The 23,648-nt window shown below is 36.3% G+C and overlaps 1 protein-coding gene across 9 annotated transcripts in view; it reads left to right on the plus strand.

Annotated features, from left to right (window-relative positions):
- Window positions 1-23,648, plus strand: part of USH2A (usherin) — a 379,818-nt gene that overhangs the window by 89,257 nt on the left and 266,913 nt on the right. For all 9 annotated transcript variants that reach the window (XR_001874412.1, XM_017812861.1, XM_017812864.1 and 6 more), the window contains 2 exons: window positions 541-685; window positions 10,656-10,886. Coding sequence is in view for 8 of the 9 variants with exons in the window: in XM_017812861.1 (XP_017668350.1) it covers window positions 541-685; window positions 10,656-10,886 (376 nt within the window). In the remaining variant the exon portion in view is untranslated. The remainder of the gene's footprint in view (window positions 1-540; window positions 686-10,655; window positions 10,887-23,648) is intronic.

Raw genomic sequence — 23,648 nt, forward strand, 5'->3', positions numbered from 1 at the left:
ATTTTTCATTTAAACAACCATCTGATAACAAAGTTATCTAAAATGCTACAGTTTATTCAGTTCTTCTTTTGATAGTTTGTAGTAATGTTGAAGTAAAGCAGATGTGAATGTCTGTAGGTATTAGTTATTCCCCTCCCTCCTAATGCCTGCTAATCATGTCACTCCTCCAATGGTGGTCAGATTTCACAACTTAATAGTGTCATTTTTGTCATTTCGATTGTAGCTGCACTGTTTGTAGTGATAACTGCACCACCACACAGTTTTATGAGGCAATAACTTTGTTTCCTCATTTATCCACTCAGGAACTGGCTTATTACCTCATAAAACAGTGTGATGGGAAGTATTATCACCTAAATCCCAGCTTGTTCAGATTCTCCAAAATAATCCTCTCCCTCAGTTGGTCTTTTCAGGCTTTTCCGCATCTGAATAAAGGAATCTGGAAGTTCAGAGACAAGTTTCTTATTCGTGAACATGTCATCAATTGGCAGGAATGAAAATATTATTAACCAACTGTTGTCTTCCAATCTGTTTGCTTTGCAGGTTTTGCATATAGCTGAGGCTCATGAGCTCTCCTACGTAGCAACGGGATTAAAACCTTACAGGACATACAACTTTACTGTTACTCTCTGCAATCAAATTGGTTGTGTAACCAGTGAGCCAGGCATGGGGCAAACCTTGGCAGCTGGTAAGGAAACAATCTGTAGCAAAGTGCAAAGCTGACACACAGTTTACTAATGAATACTATTATGATGATCGTAGTTTGATGCACAGTGACAGGGGTAGGTGTTGTATTAATACAAAGTGACTTGCTTAATTGTTACTTGTTTATCTTGACAGATTAAAACCAAAATGTTTTCAATGGAGGTTTAAGGTACACTATTATGGCAGTAGGCTTTGTGTACTGCTCTCTCAGTTGCAAGTTGTGATATGTGTATTTTTTGTTCCTGTTTGTTTAAACAGTGAGTGTACATAAGTGTGGCTGCACCCACTCATTCATTTATGATGCTAAGAAGTTGTTGATTTGTTGCTGGGTTTTTTCAGTGTGTACGTCATGTTTGCATAACAGGGGACATAAAATACACCTGCGGTGCCAATGCCTTGCTTAACACATGAAGAAGGAGTTGCATGGCTTTTCTATTCTTTTTAACCTAACTGTATAGTGTATTTGTGTGTCTGAATCAAAAGCAACATACATGTTTTGGGTCTGCTCTTTTGAAAATGTTTATTTAGGCCCTGAGATATATGGGATTTTACTTTGTAGATATGTATACGCACACTTTCCTATGGAAACGGTGCTAAAGAAACTTTATATATGTTCCTGTGCACCTTAATAAATTTTCAGTCTTTGAGTTAATTTCAACCACATTGTCATGGATTTCAAAGGTATCAGCTGTCTACAAATTTCAGGGAAAATAACCATCGGTACAGAATAGAGATAGAGAAGGGCTGTATTTACTTTGAAGAAAGGACTGGCATAAACTCACTTCTTGGACTGTTGCAGGATCAAGAGAGTTTTAAGAGAGAAACTGTTAAGAAAATCAGCTATTTCATGGAACAAGGTAGTCAGTACAGTTCTTTAATTTTATAAATACAGGCTCAAAATCCTTGCTATGTGACATATACTGGTGGTCATCTGAAGAGAGCTGACTACTTAACATCGTGGTTCCATTTTGTATAGGCATTTAAAACACATTAATTTCACTATACTAGCTAAACATGCTTAACTAGAAATGTTAACCAATTAGTAGTGTTGTCATATGGATGTTGTAGTGATGATCTTTGCAATTATCTCTCTCATGTAATTTGGTCTCCCATAGGAAAAAATCTGAAATTTTCTGCTGTACAAAATATTTTCCTAGACTCCCTGGGCTATATTTGTGTTTTCTGAATTTCACCACAGTTTTTCTGCTTAATCAATGAAGAGATATAGGAGCTTCCAGATAGGGAATGAGGAGTTGCCCAGAGCCAATAAATAGGAAGCTTTATATACATCAGTTGAAGTGAAATTTCAGCTGTCAGGATCTTTCCTCTAATCTGTCCTCAGTTCTTCATTGTCTATTTATTTCATTGTCTTTCCATTTCTTTTCAAGTGGAAGGCTGGCCATATACAAAGCCTCCTGCTTGTATGACTTTATCCCATACTACATGGACATGCAAGGAATGGTGTTTCAGTCTGTGCTGATAACCATGGAAACAAACATCGTCTAAACAGCACACCTTATTACTACAAATGATCCAACTTTGCATTTATACATTTATTAAAAGATTCAGAAACAATAGCTTAGTTATGCTTGACAGCTTGTTTATGACCATCTACTCCCTGGTTGTGTTAATACTTAGAGACCTATCACATTAGAGAAGACAGGAGAATACAAAATAGCATAGCAGACATGTCCCCATTTATTAGCTGTTTTGCAGTGAAGCCTTTTCCTGCAAGCCATGAAAGAAAAGAATCAGTCCTGTATCAGATTCCTTTTATGTTTTTAAAGCATGTTGTTGCAATGGATTAAATATTGGCAAACTAAAAAATAAAACCCTTAAATTTTGCATGCAATTTCATCTTCCAACATTCACATTTTTTTGTTTCTGGAGAAATTTATTTTAAGCTGTCCATACACACACACAGAAAAACCCCCCAAACTGTATGTGTTTCATTCTGTGAAGTTCTGTAAAACTGTTTCCCAAGAAAATTTAAAAGAAGCATTACTTACATGATGATAATCAAAGTGAGTTTAAATTTGGAACAAAGTTAGGAGAAACCAGTCCCTGTAATTTGTGACTCTTAGTCCGTTACTATCCTTTTTTATCACAGAATGGTGCAAAATAAAATTAAAATTGCCTTTCTAGGACTGTTGCTGAGTTCTTTTTCGTGAAGGAATGTCTTCCTGGCAAAGAGACAGCTTTCCTGGCTGGATACCAGTCCCCCTCCATGCCCTGGCAAAGGGAGCTTTTTGGAGGAAGTCCTGACTGAAATGTGCTCCAGCATGATGGTCCCCTTGCATCGTAACACAACTCAGGAGCTTTGAATTGTATTCCAAGTTGGGCTAGAGGTTATACGAAGTTAGACTCATTCTTCTCCTCTGATCCTCAGGAGGATAATGGAAAACCATCTCCACTCCTTCCATCTATGGAGTATACTAATTTATCACATGGACCATTTAAATTGATGGGTACCTTGATGACTGTGATTTTGGCACAACTGATGTGTGTTAGCAAAGGGCTTCTTTTTGGAATCGCCTATGGCTTCTAAAATTTGCCACTAAAATTCAAAGTAATTTTAAGGCTTTGTTCATATCCATTTGGTTAATCTGAAGACTAGTTATAAAAAGGATACCCTTAAAAATCTATAATTCTTCTTTTTCTCTTGCCGCTTTTTTGTTTTTGTTTGGTTTTGTTTTTAATACAGCGTAACACATCAAATAAAAACAAGGGCAGAAACAAGGGCGTGAAATAATTAGAAATGAAAGTGCTGAGGAGGAAAGTAAGAGGTTTTGAGATAAGATTGAAAAGACAAAGAAAAGAGACTTCTGCAGTCAGGAGCAGAATTTAAGAATAATACCTAAGGGAGCAGAAGCATCAGAAAGAGTTTGCTGATCTTCCAGTGAGAAGTCTTTGCAGTATAACTGGTTAAAATAATCCAGAAGCAAACATAACTTGGTTCAGCATAGGCATCTGTATTGGGAATATCTCATGACTAGCTTTGCAAAAGTAGAGTGAAAGAAAACTAAAATTGGCCATATGTCCTCATGTCTGTCAGACTGGCAAAAAACCTCCTCCTCACCAATACATACACCAACGATATTTGTAAATGTAATAAAAGAAGATAAACCAGAAGAATGTGAGGAGGGAGAGTGAGGAAGCAAACAAAGTAAACTTATTAAGAATGGAGTTATTTTATGAAAGACTGAGTGGAAGGTCTTACAAATGCATATGAAACCAGGAGGGTGTGTTAAATAAAAGAACTTGAACAGTTATGCCTGACGCGTGACCAGCTCTGGGAATGGTGAAACGTGTTGGAAGATCAATGTTATGTGGTAAATTCAGTATTGGGATGACAGATCAAAACACGCATATCAAGGTAACAGAAGAAGAGAATTACCCATCTCTCTTTCTCAAAGAGAAGGTGACTGGACAGAAAGAGAACCTCAGCTTGGTCTATTCAGATACAAATACATAAATAGTGGACTTTTAAATATTTGAATGATTAAGTGTTCCATACTTTTTTCAGTCTTTTAAATGGTAAATTGAGATGATGCACTTTCCAAAAGCCTTGCAGTATTTGAAATATTTTTTATGCACTGCAATATCGTGCATATTCTATTGAAATCCTTGGCTGATGAGGAGAAAGTTCATTGTTAATACTTTATTTGAAAATTTGGAATCCAATTTGAACTTTATTCTTGCCTGTGCTACCCCAAGATCATTAAGTGGAACTGCATGTGTGTAACTGAAAGAAATATTGGACAGTAATTATACACTTTTCATTTCAATACATAGAGAAAAATTTTACTTTATTCCTTTCTTCACGTTCTGCCATATTCAGGTTCCTGTCTGAGAATGGCATCCAGCCTGTTGTTTTTACCAGGTCTTATGCTTTTTTATTATTATTATTTCAAAAGAAGCTTTTTCTTTGTGGTTTTCCCTCATGTAGGACTCTGAACTGGTACCTTGGAATCTATAGAACTGTACTAGCTGGTACCAGTGAGAGATCCGATCCTTTAAAGGTGTCTTTTTGTGACAATATATTTGCATAAAATTATGACTTACCAATACAAAACATGCATGTCTTCAAAATTTTTCAGTGAGGCAGAGAAACACCTCTTTATTCCCTGCAATTTCTGAGGTTTCAACAGGATGAAATGAGCCGTGTGAGTGCTTGGACTAGTACAATTGCTTATGCTACTGATCTCAAATCGTATAGTCAAAGAGTGCCTTAAACAATCTATACAGATATGTTTCATTAACTACTATGTGACTAAGCTTATTTCTTGTAATTAAGTTTGTCTTTCCTTTGCCCTTAATTTTTTTTTTAAATTCATTTAAAAAGCACTTTTTAAGACACAGCAAAGTATGGCTTTGTGATTTCTGCCATTTACCCCGGCACATTGTATTCCCGATCCTTCACTTTTGATGGCAATTACAGGGTTCAGAAGCTAATTTGTAGAAGATATTCTTCCAGCACCAGCTGCATCTGGCTTCTTGGCAGACTTCTCAAGCAGTTGTATTTGGTGGCTTTGGAGTTGCCTCTGGGTTTGCTGGGGTAATTCTGGGCTGTCTTACACTCCTTGATGTCGTTTTCTTTTTGATTACCCTTTTAATCTGGGTAATTTGTCCATTTTTTCCATTCATGAATAAGGTCTGGTGCAAGCCCTTTTCAAAAGCCTCATTTGTTTATGCCTGTCATAGACTGCTCTTCTACATAATGCTATGCCTCAATTTTAGAATCACCGATACCCATTAAATAGGGAGTAAGTAATGTATATTTTCCTTTGTTACAGAAGAGAAATACGAGGGCCATTTGCTGCTGGCCTGGAAACACAGATTGTTTTGCATGCATGTACATAAGTCTCTTCATTGTGAATAGGACCTAAAGTGATTAAACAAGCACTCTTAATATGTTAATTTATAATTTTAATTACAACAATCTTGTATATATAGTCATTAGTGAATACTAATATAAATATTTTTCTACCTTTTTATTCATAATGCATAAACCAATCATCCAGTTACTTCTCGGCAGTTGCCTGTTTCCGTTTCATAATACAATCTTTGTTCTTAGTTATGAATGCATTTTGTTCATTCCTGTCTTGAATAATCCCTCATTAAGCTAGTCACTTTCTGCTCCATGCTAAAAAGGAAAAATTATCATGCAAATGTGGCATGCCATATTAAAAAGCACATTACCAAACACTTTTGTTACTGTCCTTCAATTAGTTTCCCTTCTTTGAATTTAATTTCATTTGTTGTTAAACTACTGACTTGATGTATGGACTCATGAATTTGAGGCTGCTGCCAAGAATGTAGCAGGAAAAAAAAATCAAAGCCTCTTCAGAAAGCTACAGAGGGAAAGCTGAAATGAATTTGCTTCACCTTTGACAAGAACACTTGAGCAGCACTGGAATCCTCTGATGATTCAGCTTGGCTAATTATCCAATTATTTATTTCAAGAATAAAGGCGCTGTTTTACAATTAGAAAAGTGTAAAGTAATCTGAGAAATTTCGTAATGACAGATGACTTAAGTAACTTCTGAGATAAATAGAATCTGCTCAAACTTGTCTTGCCAAGTATTCAAGCTGTAGTTAAACTGCTCTTTGAGTTTCAGGAAATTAGCAGGGATGCAAAAGTTACTTGTTTCCTCTACCCTACCAACCACATATTATACTTCAGACAATAGCTCAAAACAGCTCAGCTTGTTCTTTTTCCTCTCTGTCAAATTTGCAAGGTTTTTAAGCTGTGTTTAAGTTGCATTCCTCTTGATTAAAAGCTTTTGGTTCAGAGCAATACTTTTTAATTGCCTAATAATATAAGTCAGTTCTTAGGAAAGAACCGTGCATTTAGGAGTTCATTTGCAATATAACTGAAAAATTCATTGCATGGCAGTAAAACAATTTACTGTTAATTACAAGGAGAAGAATTTGCTGTACCATGCTCACAGATTGCCATGAATCATGCAGCACTCCTAGAGATTTATAACAGATGTGTAAGTGGGATGAATTAGCAGGGTTTAATAACAGAGACACAAATCATGCAGACTTCAAGGAGCTTTAATTGATATACTAGAATGTGACGGGCATGAATCACTCAGCCATTCAACAGCACTGTAACATATGGTCAGCTCAATATGCTGCATCTTAAATCGGTTGGTGAGTCGTTGGTTGTCCCATATGGTGGAAGCAATATATTTTTCATGATTTTTAAAAAATACACTGTATTACATCTATTTTAAAAGAAATATGATTGCAAAATATCCACGTTACTAAATTTTCTTTTGGTGTCCATTGTGCGTGGGTGCCATTCTTTTTGGGAAACAGTCCAAAATGGACTCTATAAAAAATCTCCTAAAATTTCAAAATATTGTCAGAAGACATAAGTATTATTACTTGACTCGCTTACTGTTGAAATGACTGATACTATTGTGAAGTGCAGAAAAAGAGAACATACCAGAAATGCAATAGCAGACTTGGGATCCCCTGAACTAGTAACTGGTAGCAAAAATGAAATGGATGACCCATAGTGAGGCATGTAATTTTGCCTGCAATTTTGCCTGCACTCCAAGATGAAAAGAAAATGTGTTTTCTGTAAGTTTTTGTCCTCAAATTTACCAATTTTTATGTTTTAATTTGTATGTATGCATTTTGAATTCAACTTAACAATAATTAAAAACTGTATACTTTGTATATATCCTTTATACTGTCTTCCTGAACTATTCAGAGTGTCTAATTGAAGGCTTTGGTGGAAGAGCACACAAATACCTACCTACAGTGTGCTGAGGAGGAGTTACTCAAACATATGTAGGCCTGTAAAATTTAGCTACAGTGTAAATATGTTATTCCTGGGACAAGAATCTGGCAGAGTATACAAAAGCTTTAGCAGTTGTATTAGTAAACCTGACAGACTTGAGAAAGGAGTATTGTATCCTTAGAACCATGGCTGCCAGAATTTAATGTCAACAATTAAAATTTATTTTGATCCTTACCTAGTGTTTATTACTGTTTGTATACACAACAGACCTTACTAATACAGAGATGCACTATTAGATGGAATTACCATCTGTTCAGAGTGAAATGCTGGCATCTGTCTTCGAGCCTAAAACTAAAATGATATTATTTCAAACAAAACAAAATTAACTGCTCTTTACTTACCAACTTCATTTTTGTGTACATGTGTGTGCATAAACACGTGGGAAAGGCTTATTTGTAATAACCTGTGTAGCAACATCTATATTTAGATATATGACTTCAACGTAAGCTGTATGGACCATCTGTCTTTATTGGTCTTTTCTCTGCCCTCTGCTACACAATGGCATGCAGCAATCATGGGCTTTTAAATACTGTTTTAGCTTTATAATATATTAAATATGTATTATATAGCAAGACATTAAAACTACATAATTAAAATACACAAAAATGTGACTTTGAATCTGCTAAAATGCAGTGCGCTCATTATTTTGACAGATGTGTCTTAACAGAACGTGACTAAAAAAAAATTAAATAGGTAAAATTATAGTCGATTCATCTTACGGAAAGTTGCTACAGGTACCACAGTGACACCTTTAGGAAAATATATACTGTATCTTTTAGTCTTGAATATTTTTAATTTCAGCATTTAGTACCCTGCTGGGCTAGTGCTACAGATTTATTTTAAGTCCTGTCTGTTTCTGTGTGCAGTTGGGTTTTCTGTTTGGGTATTTTTGCTAGTTGTTTTTTTCTTCTTCTTTTTTTTTTTTTTAATACTTATGTAACCCATTCTATACAGTTTTCTGCTGTCTTGATGCATAAGAATTCTCAAGCATCTACGAGATTGTAGTTTAAATACTAATGTCAAAGCAAGGATGTTACTTTCTGAAAGGGTAGTCTTCTGTTCCATATATCAGAAAATAATAAATTGTGTCATGCCAGTGTTTAATGCGTGTACACAGTGCATTAACTGTAACTGTAGTACATTTATTTGTGCTAGAGGAGACTTGAAAATGATTAAAAAATCAATACTTCCCTGTCAGAGAAGCAAGTGTTACGATGCATTTAAGTAGTTAATTGCATAAGCCCCATAAAAGCTTCAGGTTTGGGTATCAGAGATGCCATAATTGTGGTCCAAGTAACTGCCGTTTATTAATACTAGAGTTTAAAGGCAGATATAGTTATTGTCATGAGTGCTAGTCAGCTGGATGCATTTTAAAAATAATGAATTTTAGCGTTTCTGTTTTGCCATCAGTAATCTGAACTGGAGGGCTCAACCTCTTCAGTTCTCATTTAAAATGCTGACGTATGCTAGTTCCCTCAAAGGTGAAGTTTTGATTGTTAAGCCATGTTTTCTATTTAAACTTGTGCATTAATACCACAATTCATTAGTGGTATGCCCTACTTATTCAGGAAAGCTTATGACCTCACGCTGCATTACTTCAATTTTGACATTGTAAATTTGTACCATCGTGTGAGATACTAATTAGATTGTGAAGTCATAAATGATACCTAAGCAGGAATTTACAGCACACAGTGCCATTGGCAGTTTCCCAGTTCCCCCACTCCTTGCATCCTCCAAGAAGAATATTTATCAAGTTATGGGGCGTGGGGGACAAAGAAAAAGAAAAAGAAAGAAGTAATATGCTACCAGCAAATAAGAAAAATGAAAAATATGTTAATGATCTTGGAAATGAGCGAATATTTAAAAGGATGTTATTAATTCATTTTAAATGGAGCAATCTCTCCTTTCTCTAAAGAACTCATGCTATGTACAATGCTGGGCTGTGAAGTAATATGTCAGATTTTGAAGGCCCATATTTTAATTCGGGTTTTATTGTTCTTGAAAGGCGTTTATTGCTCTTTACTGTGTCATTATGGGAACAAGTAATTTTTACAAGTTGTCATTGTGTTTCGCTTCCTGGGTACAAATGAAGTTTCTGTTGTTAAATCCTTTTCTTTATCAGGGAAAGAAGGGGAAAAAGAAAGGCAAGGTAAGATGTATATAGATTCTGTACATAGTAGAATGTTCTTGTACTTCTCCAGAGATGTTTCAGTGGTGGTCCATTTCTTTCCCACCTGTATGGCCATTGAGCCATTATCCAAACAGGTCATGCTGCCCTCCAGTGGCTTACTGTACAGTATTTTACAAAAAAATGGAATATGTTTTGTTAATAACTCAGCTATAGAGTTACTAATGCTATCAGAATTTTCAAAAGACTATCAAAGTATTGAATTTAATGGTAGGAGGATCATCCTAATAACATAAGATAGTTTTATGTTAATACCTTCATGGAAACAATCTTGTATGGCATCTTATTGTGCACCACTATTGGCGAAGAAAAGTTAGAGAGGATCATTTTCTTGAACTGAATAATTATTATCTGAATACATGCTAATGTCTGGTGTGCATATAATGAGGAGAACAACATGATGAGCCTTCAGTATTTAGACAGATAGCTGTTCTGCTCCTTTTTGTGAGGATAAGTCCAGTGACAAAAGACTCACGTTGTCTCGTGCCATGCTGAGATGTAAAAAGAGTTAATTAACTATTCAGATTCTTTTTTGGTTTTTCCCTCACATCCGTTGTGAAGTTCATACAGATACATACTTACAGTGAGTATGGAATGAGAGGCTGATCAAGAAAGGAACACAAATATAATTTTTATGAAGATGCTGATCCATATTTTTAAAGATCAGGAAAAAAATATTTTGGATATAACAGTAGAAACATTTATCCAAAGCTTGAATAAACAAAGTGTATTTCTTGTGCAATTAAAACTAAGTTTTTATGAAGATTAAACATGTTTCTTGGTTTTTATTTTCTCCTCTAATTAAGCTTTTGTGGATATTTGTGTTTATTCTTAAGATGATCAGAAACTGAAGAAGGACATTTTGCAAAAATTATGTCATGTGCAATAATTAATTTCCCAAGTGTTATGGATAAAAATACCTAGACAATTTTTATTTATCCACAGCTCCAAGAAAACTTAATGCCCCTCATGTTGAAGGAATAAACAGCACAACGGTAAAGATATATTGGAATGAACCTGAAGAGCTTAATGGGCCTTCTCCCATCTACCAAGTGGAAAGGATGGATTCATCTTTAGCTACATTTAGCACAGAAGTAATGAAAGGGATCCGCTTTCCCGGAAATGGGTATTACAGATTTGCTAGTTCCACTCTCCCCACCAATACTTACTTTACAGGTAAATGAGTTTACTTCCAAAATGTACTAATTGTACTCTGCATTTGTTTTACCATTTATTATCATGTCCTATATAATTTTTATTTTAAAATATATGGGTTTTAATTTATTAATTTAATATGACAGTTAGTGATATACGGACTATTTCGATTCGCAGGTAAAAAGCCTGTTGAAAAAACATTGGATGTGTGAGATTTTTATTTCTTTCTGTTTGGACAGAGAGATGTACATGACAGTGACTCTAACTACATATTTGACTCATTTCTGAGTTGTAAACATAAGATAGATTTTATTTATTCTTCTGGGATAAAAACTTTTTAATTAGTTCTCTGTGAATGCTAAGGTGTGTTTTATTTGGTATCTTTCTGATGATACCTGAGGTTGCATAAGCACTCATAAAGGTCTGTCTTTCATATTCAGAACGTTTGAGTTGTGATCTTGTTTTTTTTTGGTTTTTTTTTTTTTTTGTCAAGGAAGGAAAACATCCTGTCAATCTGACAGAATTCTGCTGTTTCTGGGCCTTTGGGTATTTTTTTAAATTTTTTTTTTTATTAGTTACTTATTTTGGAACTGGGAGTTTTTCATATTAAAGCAGATTTATGTCCTGTTGTGATGACCCACAATGGGTCGTCATGTCTGTGTTCTGTAATTCTCATCATTTGCTGATGTCTTTTCTTCTGGGATAAAGCAAAGACATAGACTGTATGTTTTTTGAAAAAAATTAACTTGGTTGACTGTTTGAGATGTTGTAGACGTCTGTAAGTGAAGTAATGCGTAGGCATTCATGAAGTGTGAGTGTTTAAAAGAAGAGACTGACAGCAGCAGGGGGAAATCCAAAATGAATCTAGGCAGCCCTAAGAGCAAGCATTAGCTTGGTGCTAAGGCCACACCACGCAGTGACACAACTTAACCTGGTGCTTGTTTGTTAAGAGAAATAAGGACTGCAAAAACCATGCAGCATTGTTGACACACAAAAGAACGCTGAAGATTTGAAGAGCACATAGCTGACATGCCCTTGTCTTCAGGGTCACCATAGGTAATTCTGGCAGAAATATTTGTGCACAGATATCTCGATACTTGCGAGTATGTGTGTGCAAGTTCAGGTTTTGTTTAAAATAGAAATCAACTTCTTGCCTCTCTATGATCACTCAGTGTATCTGACTTAAAAAAACAAAGTTGAAGATGACTTGAGTTTTATTTTCTGGCTAGGTGCTTACTTGTCAAATAATAATAACAAGTGATAATGTGTTAGTTAAATATTGACGCGGTGTTGACTGGCAAAACCTGTCTCTGTGTGGGAATCTGTAGGAACAGCTGTTGGGCTCCTTTCCTCATCCAAATTGCTTGATGGTTTTCCTGACATCGGTTTGCATCCTTTATTGTATATTTAGCAAAAAAACCTCTAGTATGTTTCTTCTGTTGTGATGATCTAAACACCAAAGGAATTGTGAGCTGCAGTTTTTCTCACTGGAGCTCCAATCACTGCATATAGTTAAATAGTTTAATCAGACAGGTAAAGAATGATGAGTATCATTGAATTTCATACTTCTCATCAGAGTGTGGGGGAAGACAGTGTTATAATTGGGATTGTTAACGTACCTGTCTATTTGTAACCAAGCAAGCCCAACACCAATCTACCCAGGCGTTGATTCAGTCTAGGGTTTGGTTGTGCTCCGTAAGCTGAGACTGATGCCTTGAATAAAGTTTATTGTGATGACTGGGGTGATCTGAGAGAGTTTGGACAGACAGGTTGGGAAAAGATGTTAAAATAAAGCTCCCTCCATGCTGGCACCTGATGGCTGATGACTGTATGGATAAATATAATTTATCATAGCTTTGGATTGTGTTCTTTCTTTTCTACCAGCTATTAGTCAGAGTATTTGGAGACAACCTAGAACTAAAACACACTAGAAAATTTGTCCAGACATCTGCTAGTAATGACTGAGAATGAGGTTAAATCAGTCTGTGTTTGGTACATAAAAATCTGTAATTCTGGTTTGGCAACTCAATGAAGTTTTTGAGAAGTATTAATCTGGGGTTTTATTAGTAGATCATCTGTCCTTCTTACAAAAAATGATGGCAAGTCCAAGAGAGTTTAGAAAGACAGACACTTAAGGGAGTGAAAAATATTTTGTAACTGCACTCTTCAGTTGTTTTGTTGTTGAGACCCTCTCTTATAACCAATGTCTGAAGACAAGCAGTTGGCAATTGTGCTTTATAGATGGAACAGCTTTAGTGTGCGTGCAGCTGTGTACATTTTTGACACAAAAGTGTGCCAGCTTGTATATGTCAGTCAGCAGACAGATACTTCTCGGTGTGTCTGGGAACTCCCACTGTTAATCCAGAAAAAGATTGATCAGTTTATTCATTGCTAATAAATGCAGTTGTCCTCACTACCTCCCTAGCTGGTCTTACACTCCAAGGTGCAAGTAATAGGGGCAGATGTATTATCTGGGAAATTTTCCAAATTCATCTTTAGAAAAAAAGTTAGTCAATAAACACTGGCTACACTAAGCAGTGTCCTTCTGTCTGTAACAAAGCCTCCAGCTGCACAGGAAGATGTGCTCTGAGTACACATTAGATGAGAGAAAATCAGGTAAAAAAGAGGATTTTTTTTCTGCTAGAACTGTCCTCATGCAACTTCTCAGCTCTTCAAACTGTGAAGAAATTTTAGGCATCTGTAATATCTTTTCCCAAATGATGCAGACTTGATTTTTAATACTTATTCATATCCCTTGGCGTTCTTAGATACAACAGCATTCATTGTATCTATCAAAATACTCCAAGGCAAGGAAGTGTTAATGTTCTTGTTTTAGCTAAGGAACTTATCCATCTCCCATCACTATGAAGATTGGGGTATTCAGGTGTTTATATTCATATCTTCCCCGTGACATAGCAAAGTGCAGGATTCTGATTTAACATAGGGGGAGCTGAAGTTCAGATTCTACTTAATGCAGGACTTTATACTTAAAAGGCCCTCTAGAAATGGGTAGAGGATTTTACAATTATTTACAAGTTATTTATATTGTGTGGTTTGCTTTTATTGGTACAGCTTGTGTGATGTGGATGTCAATCTGGAGTCAGAATGCTCCAGCAACATTGTTGTGTTTATCTTTCTGGTTCTCTAGTTGTTGAGAGAGCTGCTATCTATTTTATACAGGGAATAGACAGGCAAGCTTGGAGTTCAAAGAACTGTAAACAGTTGAGTGTCTGAATATCCTTTAAAATTCAAATTATACTTGTATTATCTCTTTAATGACTGATTCTAATGGCTAGGTCCAAAAAAAGCCTAAAGATGAAGGCAATGAGCATGATGGCATGTTAACGTGGCTTTCACCACTAACAAATAGGTGAGAATATTTTGTTCTGCAGGAAAGCAGAACAAAATGTCTTTGTGTACTTTATAGGAGAGAAGTACCAAGGCTTTTAAGTCTATTCTATTCAAGGCAGTTGAATAGAATCCATGGGAAATAGCATGCTGAACTGCTGAAATGTGTGTGGGTGTCAATATCAATAACAAGCCGGAGATATATTTATGAGAACTTTTTGCCCCTTGGGTTAGGACTTGAGGCGCCTGAATGGATGAAATAAAAACTGATTTAAGGATTTTGATCTGTGTAAACAAGCCCTGCTTAGGATCAAGTTTGGTTCTAATTTGAGGTGCTACTGTCTGTTCCGGATTTGTAGTTTAGAAATATCTCCTGAGGATTAAGCATCTTTAATTTTTTGTTTTACAGAGAGTCAGGGATGACATTTTTCTTTGAAAACAGGACTCCCTGAGAAAGCACATAAGCACCCTACTGAGTATGGTGGTGGATACTGTGCCTTCAGATAGGAGTGTCACTGTTTAAACTTTGTAGAAAATCCTGTCAATAGTATTTTCGAGAGCAAGCATACAGGATAAAGCTCCTAAGCATGGATAAAGGGAAATTTAGTTTTGAAGTCTTATTAAGCAAATAGATGCCAAACTACTGATCGTTTTAGAAAGGAACCTGCGGGGCCGAAGAGCAACTGATTGAAAATTGAACCTTGAATTTCCTTGACAATCAATGACATCTGAGCTGGGAGTTTCAGGATATAGTTGTCTAAAGTACAGTCACATATTACACAAATCACTTATTGGAATCTTTCCTGTTGCCCATTGCCAGGCAGAAAGTCTGTGGCAGAGCTGATGGGATAGGACATATTATAGTTAGAAAGGATAGAAATTGCAATCAGTTGGACACATGGATGAATGAGAAAGCTCCTTGACTCCATGCTATGGAGATAGAGCTGGGCTCCATGGGGAGAAACTTGATGCATCCGGAGGGGACTGCATGAACTGCCCACTGCTCAAAGAGTGATTCGCCACAAAAGAAAGAAACTGCAGAGTAGCAAGATGGCTGTGTAGAAGGGGACATTCCTCCCAGCCTCTCAAAATAAGACTACTTTTTAAATATAACATTGAACATAAGTTGACAATTCATTGTAGAGGATTTTGTAAACAATATGCATATTCTTTCTATGAAATGGAGCAAAACAAACTCTCCAAGCATGCTTTATTCATTGTTTCAAATGCAGTTTGAGCTTGATGTCAGGAGTTCTAGTTAAACATCCATGTGAGAAGGGTAACCTTTACTTATTTAGTGATAAAATAATTAATTTTATCAGGTGGATAAAAAAATTCTTTGTGATATTTTAAAAATAATTGAATTAGCTATTAATATTTTAATGTCATTCCTCTTGGATGCCCCTTGTTTAAAAAGAAAATTATTCATGTAATATTGATCCAAATGCAGTCCACTCTGAAGAAACTTTTTGTTCTCAGCCTTGCTTTGAATCCAAGTTTTCTGAAATAGGACACTGCACTTAAAAAGAAGTAGGTCTTGCCTGGACTACGTAATCTTTGCTAACCTCCTCATGATGTGTATCAGTTCTGTAATAATTAGAAAATAACTGTATGAGGTAAGATGTTAATATATTAAACATTACAAGCAGAACTTTTTTACAATGACATTTTTAGTGTCATAAAGTGGTCTTAAAAATGTGTATTTAAAAATAATATATATTTCTGCTAGTGTTTTTACTGCCAACTTCTGGCTCAGATACACAGACATTTCTCAGAGTGGGGAATCTTTCCAGTAACGATGTTTCTTAATGAGTTTGCCATGGAACACTGCACAAGCATCGTTTACATTTGTTCTGAACAGAAGTGCTGAGAATGACTGTGGTCATTCAGTGTTGCGTCTCCCCATAGCTCTTCATCCCAGTGAACTGTCTTTGCAGTAATGTAAAACGAATTCCACTCCATGTAATCTTGAGCAAACATTTGATAGTTGAAGGTGCAGATATTTTTATTAGTGTATGGAGCCAAATAAACACACCTTTTCTAGCATCCTAACAGAAATTTATGGAATGCATTATGACTGAATACCAAAAAAATTAACACGATTAAAGGTCTTAAAACAACGTAAGAGGAAAAGCCAAAAAAATGGAGTAGTTTAGAAAAACGAAGACTAAAATGAAACACAATGATGGTGTTAAAATATATAAAAATGCGTAGCTTAAATGAAGGGAATCAACTTTTCATGTCTACTGTGAGTAAAGCAGCAATGCAGTCATAATAAGCTGAAAATACAGCAAAATAGATTGTAGAATGTATTCCCAGAAGAGTTTTTTCCTAAAAGATTCAGGTTAGTTGAGCAAAAGAATTCATTTTGTGAGAAAAAAAAAGAAAGCTCTGACAATGCAGATTTTAAAGAATAGTTGGATGAGCATTTGTCAGGAATAACCTGGGTAAAATTGATTCTCCTTTGGAGTAAGTGGATTGATTCTGTGACCTCTAAGAATGTTTTCCAAACATATATCCTATTATAAACTCAGACTAACCCAATGAAAGTAGGAAAGATGTTCGTTTCACCAAATAACTTCTAGGAGGAAAGAGCTGCCTTTTTTTTTCTGATTGAAAATTTTCTATAAAGAGAGGGAAGGTTATATGAGTTGAAAAAGTTTTGCTTCTATTTTATTTTTTCTCCTCTAGATATTTTTCAGCATTTCTTTTTATGACTAATGATTTGAGATGGTAAAAAATTAATTTTAATCAATAATCAGAATAATGTAATAATTTAGGATTGAAGAGAAATCATCTAGTCCAATCTCTTGCTAGACCTGTTTAGGCCTTTGCTTGAGTTTTCTCTCCATATGTAGTCAAGTATATTCCCAAGAATGTTCCAGTTTCCAGTCTGACCAGGCTTTTGGTTAACTTTCCTCCCTTATATCTCTACAAAATTTTCTGCATTTGAACCTCTGTCCATTGCCTCTTGTTCTTTTTCACAACAGAGCTCTAAGAAACTGTGGCTCCATCTTCATTGTATCTTTCTCTGTGGTAATTAAAAAAGAAAATAATTTCCTCCGTCCTTCCATGCTTAAGACTGAACAAACCTTGTTGTCTCAGCCTCTTCTCATATGTTGTGTACTTTGACCCTCTGACTATCTTAGTGGCCCTCCACTGGACTCATTCCAGTCTGCAAGTACATTTTTTGTTGGTTTTGGGTTTTTGGGTTTTTCATTTGTTTGTTTAGTTTGTTTGGAGTTTTTGTTTGTTTTGGTTTTTGTTTGGTTTGGTTTTTGTTCATTTGGGGTTTTCTGTTTTGATGCGTTTTAGTGTTTTATTTGTTTGTTTTGCTTTTGTTTTGTTTTATTTTGGGGTTTTTGTTTTCGTGTGTTTTATTTTTTTTGTTTTGGTTGGGGTTTTTTTTGTGGTTGTTTTTTTTTTGTTTGTTTGTTTTTAATGCCAGAGTACCCAAAACTGCACTGTAGGACTTACATTGCATTTGCTGGATTTCACAAGGTTTCTGTCAGCCCATTTCTCCAGCCTGTCAAGACCTCTCTGTTGCAGTGTATCCACTGCAGCCCTCTTTTTTTTCTTTTTATTGCCTCCAAACTTTTTGATAGCACACTCCATCCCATTGCCTGGGATCCATTTTAATGAATAAAACTGTTAAACAGATTTGGTCCCAGTAGAAGTTTGTTGTAAATGCTGCCCAATGGGCTTTGTGCCACTTATCACAAGCCTAGGAGTCCTGCTGTTAAGCCACTTTTTTGCTCAATTTTATAGTCCACCTGTGGTCCACCTATTTCTCCAGCCTGTTGATAAGAATTCCCTAATCTATAGACACAACTTTACAGCAAATGCTGTTAAATTTGTTTGCTTCAGCCTTACACTAAAAAGATGAAGAGAACTGGAAGAGGAGGACAGAAATCTGACCTTTTTGCTTAGTTTGGCTTTATGTATTCTTTGTCTCCCTGCTGGCATTTTTTCCATTCATAGCTTTTTAAGAATCAGCGTTTTTTGTTTCATTACATTGAACTGAAGAAAGTAAACAAGATTTTCTGAGGGAAAAACTATTACGAAAGAAATTCTTACACCAAGCTTTTGAATACTGAGAGAGAAAGAAAGAGAGCACATTTGTTTTGCGGTCTTGAAGAACACACTTTGTGTGTTAGGGAACTTTTAATAATGCCAATCATTTTTCAGTCTTTTATATTAAATCATACACTGAAAAGCTCTTGGAGTACTTGCATTTTGTTGTGTCCTTTCTGGCTAGATTGTTGCCACAGGACTTGTCCTTAGAAATTCTTTTAATTTTTATGCCAACTTATTACATTTTCTCCTCTTGTCTTCACAAAGGAATGATTTGAACCCACATCTTCATCTTCTGTGAAAGGAAGATAAAAATCTCCTATATCAACGTCAAGTGGCTGGCTTCACTAAGAAGGAGAACCACCCTTTTTTCTGCCTGAGAACTGTTTGCACAGAGATTTTAGGTAGAATTTTGTCTTAGTACTTAAAAATGAATTCACAGTTTCATCTTGAAAAACACATTCCTTCCTTTCTTCCTTTTGAATCCCAAGAAGCCTAAAGATAGGGAGAGAGAGAGGAGCTGCATATAGAGAAAAAGTAGTGATCCAGCACAACAAAGTGAACTCTGCTGCTTTATGAACAAAACAACTTAAAACATTTTTGAACACGCACAACAGGGACTTAGGCAACAAATAAGCCAAGCTGATGCTGACCTTGCCAGTGTTAGAGGTAATATTTTCACCAAGATGAGCTGATTTTTTTAGGCACTGACATACTTTCTATCAGTACACATAGCTGCTTTTTCTTTTTTTAGTGTAGTCACTACAGAGGAGGAAAAAAAAAAAGAATCTCACCTTGTGTATCATTTTTCATATTTACATCTTGCCTTTAATAGATCAACTATGCAGCATAAGCTTTGACACACGACTGCAATTTTTTTAAAAAATTTTCTTAGCATTAGTGCCAGAGTAGATTTTTGCCAGCATTGTGTGACATTCTGCACTGCGTGGTTAAAAACAGTTAAAAACAGTTTTTTTCTGCTTGTGCATGGAAACTTTTGGAGCACATAGTAGTCCCAGCTGTGGAAGTTGTAAGAGCTTTCCCACTGTTATATCAAGCTGCCAGTGGAAAGGCCCTTTCCTAGACTAGAGCATAGTTTCAACTAGTGCAAAACTAGTTACTGAACTAGTTACAGAACTGTGTCTGTTGATTATCACAAACACACCACATGACCTGTACTCTGTACTGAAGAACAGCAGTTTTTCCCCTTTTGTCACAACTCTAGTCAGGCTTTCATTAATTTTATGTAAACATGATTCAGTATTTTGGAATGTAGTGGACATTCTCTCAGTAGGTGACCAGCCTAAGAATTAGCAGAAGAAACAGTTATGGAAGTGCTGTGTTTTGCTTCAGACATGACATCTTCTGGGATTTTCTCTGTGCTTGTTTACCTCTAAGAAAAGATGCAGGATGGAGGGACTTGTTGCGAGGGAGATTGGATAGTACTGAAAATTACAACCATAAAGAAAAAGTTGGAAGTAGAAGCTACACAAATACATGATGTTTATTTAATTAAAAAAAAGAAAAAGGAGGCAGTGGAAGGTACCAAGCATCTCTTGATGCTTGTGTACTCTGTGTTAAATGGAGGCTTATTTCACTTCAGTTAAAGTCAGGGCTGAAATAATCCCTAAAGAATCAAAGAAAGAATTTGATCAAAGAAAGAATTTGAAGCAGGTTTGAACATAGAAAAGAGTAGGTCAATGGATGTTCACCTTTTGGAGGTGAGAATACCAGGTATGAAAGAGCCCTCAAGGATCATCTGGTCCAACCTTTCTTGGCAAAAGCATTGTCTAGACAAGATGACCCAGCACCCTGTCCAGTTGAATTCTAAAAGTGTCCAGAGCTGGGGAATCCACAACTTCCTGGGAACATTATTCCAATGGCTGGTTGTTCTCATTGTAAAAATTTTTCATCTTGCATCCAACTGGAATCTCCCCAGGAGTAACTTGAACCCATTAACATGCATCTTTTCTATGTAACTCTGTAGAAAGGGAGTCTCCATCTTCCTTGTAGCCACTCTTTAAATACTGGGACATGGTGATAACGTCTCCCTTGAGCCTTCTTTTCTCAAGGCTGAACAAACCTTTTTCCCTCAGCCTTTCCACACATGGCAGGCTTCCCACTACTTTTATCATCTTTGTGGCCCTTCTCTGGCCCCTCCCCAGCCTGTCCACATCTTTTTTTGCACAGTGGGAACCAAATCTGAACATAGTGTTCCAGGTGTGGTCTGAGAAGCATTGAGTAGAGTGGGATAGTGACTTCTTTATCTCTCCTGGTGATGTCTTTGGTGATGCAGCATCCTACTCGCTTCATTTGCCACAGCAGCATGCTCTCCGTTCATATTGAGCTGCTTGTCCACAAGATCCCCAGGTCCTTTTCCCCAGCAGGGTAGATCCCAGCCTGTGCTGCACTCCTGTTTTACATTTTCCTGAGTGCAAGACCTTATATTTTCCCAAGACCTTATATTTGTCTTTGTTCAACTTCATAAGGTTCTTGTTAGCCCATCCTTCCAGTCTATCCGTGTCTTCCTGCAAGGTGGCTCTCCCTTCCAAAGTGTCCACTTTTGTCAGTTTGGCGTCATCACATCTCATCAGGGCACACTTGATCCCATCATCTAGATCACTTATGAAGATATTAAACAGCTTTAGGCTCAATATTGGTCTCTGAGTGACCTCACTGTAACAGGTTGCCAGTTACCGTTCCCCTCTGGGTGCTGCCTGACAACCAGTTCCCCAGAACAGCCACACAGACCATCGTGCATCAGGTTCTCTCTGAGGAGGCAGTGGCCAGCTGTATGGAAAGCCTTGGTGAAACTGAGGTAGGCAATGTCCACTGCTTGCCTCACATCCACCAAGGAGGTTCCTTTATTGTAGAATGCAGTCAGGTTTGTCACACACAATTTGCCTTTGGTGAATCCATGCTGGCTTTCCCCAGTCATGTGCTTCATCTGGACTTGTGGCAGCCCGCAGGAAGATTCACTCTGTAACTTTCCCAGGGAATAGAGTGATGGGCCTATAATTTCCTGGATCATCCTTTAAACCCTTCTCATAGATGGGAGTGACATTAGCCTTTTTCCAGTCTTCTGGGATGTCCCCTGATCTCCACGACTTCTCCAAGATTATGGAGACTGGCCTCACAGCAATGTCAACAAGCTCTCATAACACCCTCAAGTGGATATTATCAAGTCCCATTGATTTGTAGAGGCCAAGCTCCTGTTCACATACAAATTCTTCCTTTACTGACAGTGGGTCTGTGTTTCCATCAACCTTGATTTTTGTTCCTAAGGCCTAGGATCCAATGGTGCTGGTAAAGAGAGGGGTGAAGAAAGCATTGAGAACTTCTGCCTCTTCACCGTTGTTGGTGACTAATTCACCTCTCTTGCTTCTGATTCTATGGAGAGTTTTCAACAAGGTTGCAGCAAAGAGACATTTACCACTGTACTGGAGAGATACTTGAAGTGAAATTATTGCTTTCTGGTACATGTTTGGCCCTTGTTTACATCATTTTTATAATGGGTTATTTAGTCCAATGGCTTCAGACATTGTGTTTGACTAATACTGAGCCTTTAAATTATTTTTGCTTTTAAGATACAAATTCCTTCCCATATTGTTTTTAAAGGGTGAAGATGTAAATACTGAATTATGTATTGACTAAAGTGTGTGAGGTGTCATGCATTGATTATGATTGCATTGTGAATTTGATCAAGAAATTTTCATAATAATAACATAAGGAAGCTTTTCACCTTCTAATTGATTTTCAGGGTGATTAAATTAAGACCTTGTCTAAGTACGACTGTCCTTATCAATTACGGGCAGAATAGAGAAATTAAAGGATTAAAAATTTACGTGTGTTAAGATTCAGTATTTAAGGTCTAAAATCAATCAGATCATAGACTGAATAATTCCATTATGGAAAAACTATCATTCAGGATTAGACTCTGGTAATTTAGAGGAAAAAAAACCAACTGTCTGCACTAATACATATAGAAAAAATTAAGTTTGCAAAATTAAGCACCTAGAGCTCTGGAAATGGAGTTAAAATAAGCAGCATGAACTTAATTGAACTGTGTTGTATTTATGTGTTATGATGACATGTAATCAGTTGATTAAAACTGTCTTTCTATAGGTTCTGAGTATGGTATGGACCAGCTGTTGCCTTTTAAAAATTCTTTCTGTTGCATATATGGCTTTATGTCTGTCTGACTGTACTTATGTATTCTTAAGTATATCACAGAATATGCAGATTTTCTTTTTTCCTGTTCTATTTTCACCGAAGTACCTGAATACTTAGTAATCATTTATATTCACTAGTACAACATTTACAGTACTAGTTTCATTTTATGAATAGGGACTTTGGGTAAAGAAAAAAGAGCAGTGAATGCTAATTTTGAGTGCTTGGTTTTACATAGGTGGGACCTGGGTTTTCAGAGTAGTTCATGCCGCCAACCCCTTTTCAATTAGGACCACTTAACACTTTCACAGATCTCCGTGGAGTTGTGTAAATGCAAGCACTAAAGAGAATGAAGAGTGGATAACTCTGAAAAGTTTGACTTAAGTGATTTACCTCATATTGAATAAGAATTTTGTGGCAGAGGTCAGGACAGATTTCTCCAGAGTGACATTGAACTGTGCTAGTCGTTCACTTTTCATACCCCCCTTCCTCTTTCATTAAACATCCACAGAGCACTACATCAAAAAAGACAGGCTTCTGTGCACAAAATCCTTATTTGCTACATGAATTCTGTTTTAGTTGCTGAACATCATAAAATCCTTGAGGCAGATATCTTATGGGAAATGTGTGTTTGTATAATTGTAGACTATATCATTATTCATTCTCTATTTGGGTATGCGTTAATTTTTTGTGGACAATTTTGGTTTTGCATTTCCTAAATTTTGTATGTTTACTTTTATAGACTTAGTGTGGCCTAAATAGTTATTCTGAACAGTAATTAAAAGAAAAATTCCAGTGTCATAGGAGAATCCCAGACATATCCATCATTTGGAACATTGCTGATGAATACAGATGTCAATGGGTAGAAATCTTTAATATTCATGAAATCTCTTTCTGCTCTGAACTATAAGAGACATTGTTGCATTAGATGAACATCTGTATGTGAAGGGTGGAGTGAATGCTTTTCTGTTATACTGTGTGTTTACAGCAACATGTGTTTTCAGTTGGATTTCTAAGGAGAGTTCTTAGTAGTGGTTATAGGTTCTCCTGATTTTCTGTTTACCCCTCCTCACCCTGTTTTTTATGGGTTTTTTTGGTTGTTTTTTGTTTGGGTGGTTGGTTGGCTTGGTTTGGGGTTTTTTTAATTTCTTTTGCTTTTTTATTTTTTTTTTCCAGTTTTGGCACTATCCA

This window comes from Lepidothrix coronata, unplaced genomic scaffold (genome assembly GCF_001604755.1).
Source record: "Lepidothrix coronata isolate B3197 unplaced genomic scaffold, Lepidothrix_coronata-1.0 Scaffold38, whole genome shotgun sequence".
Lineage (NCBI taxonomy): Eukaryota > Metazoa > Chordata > Aves > Passeriformes > Pipridae > Lepidothrix > Lepidothrix coronata.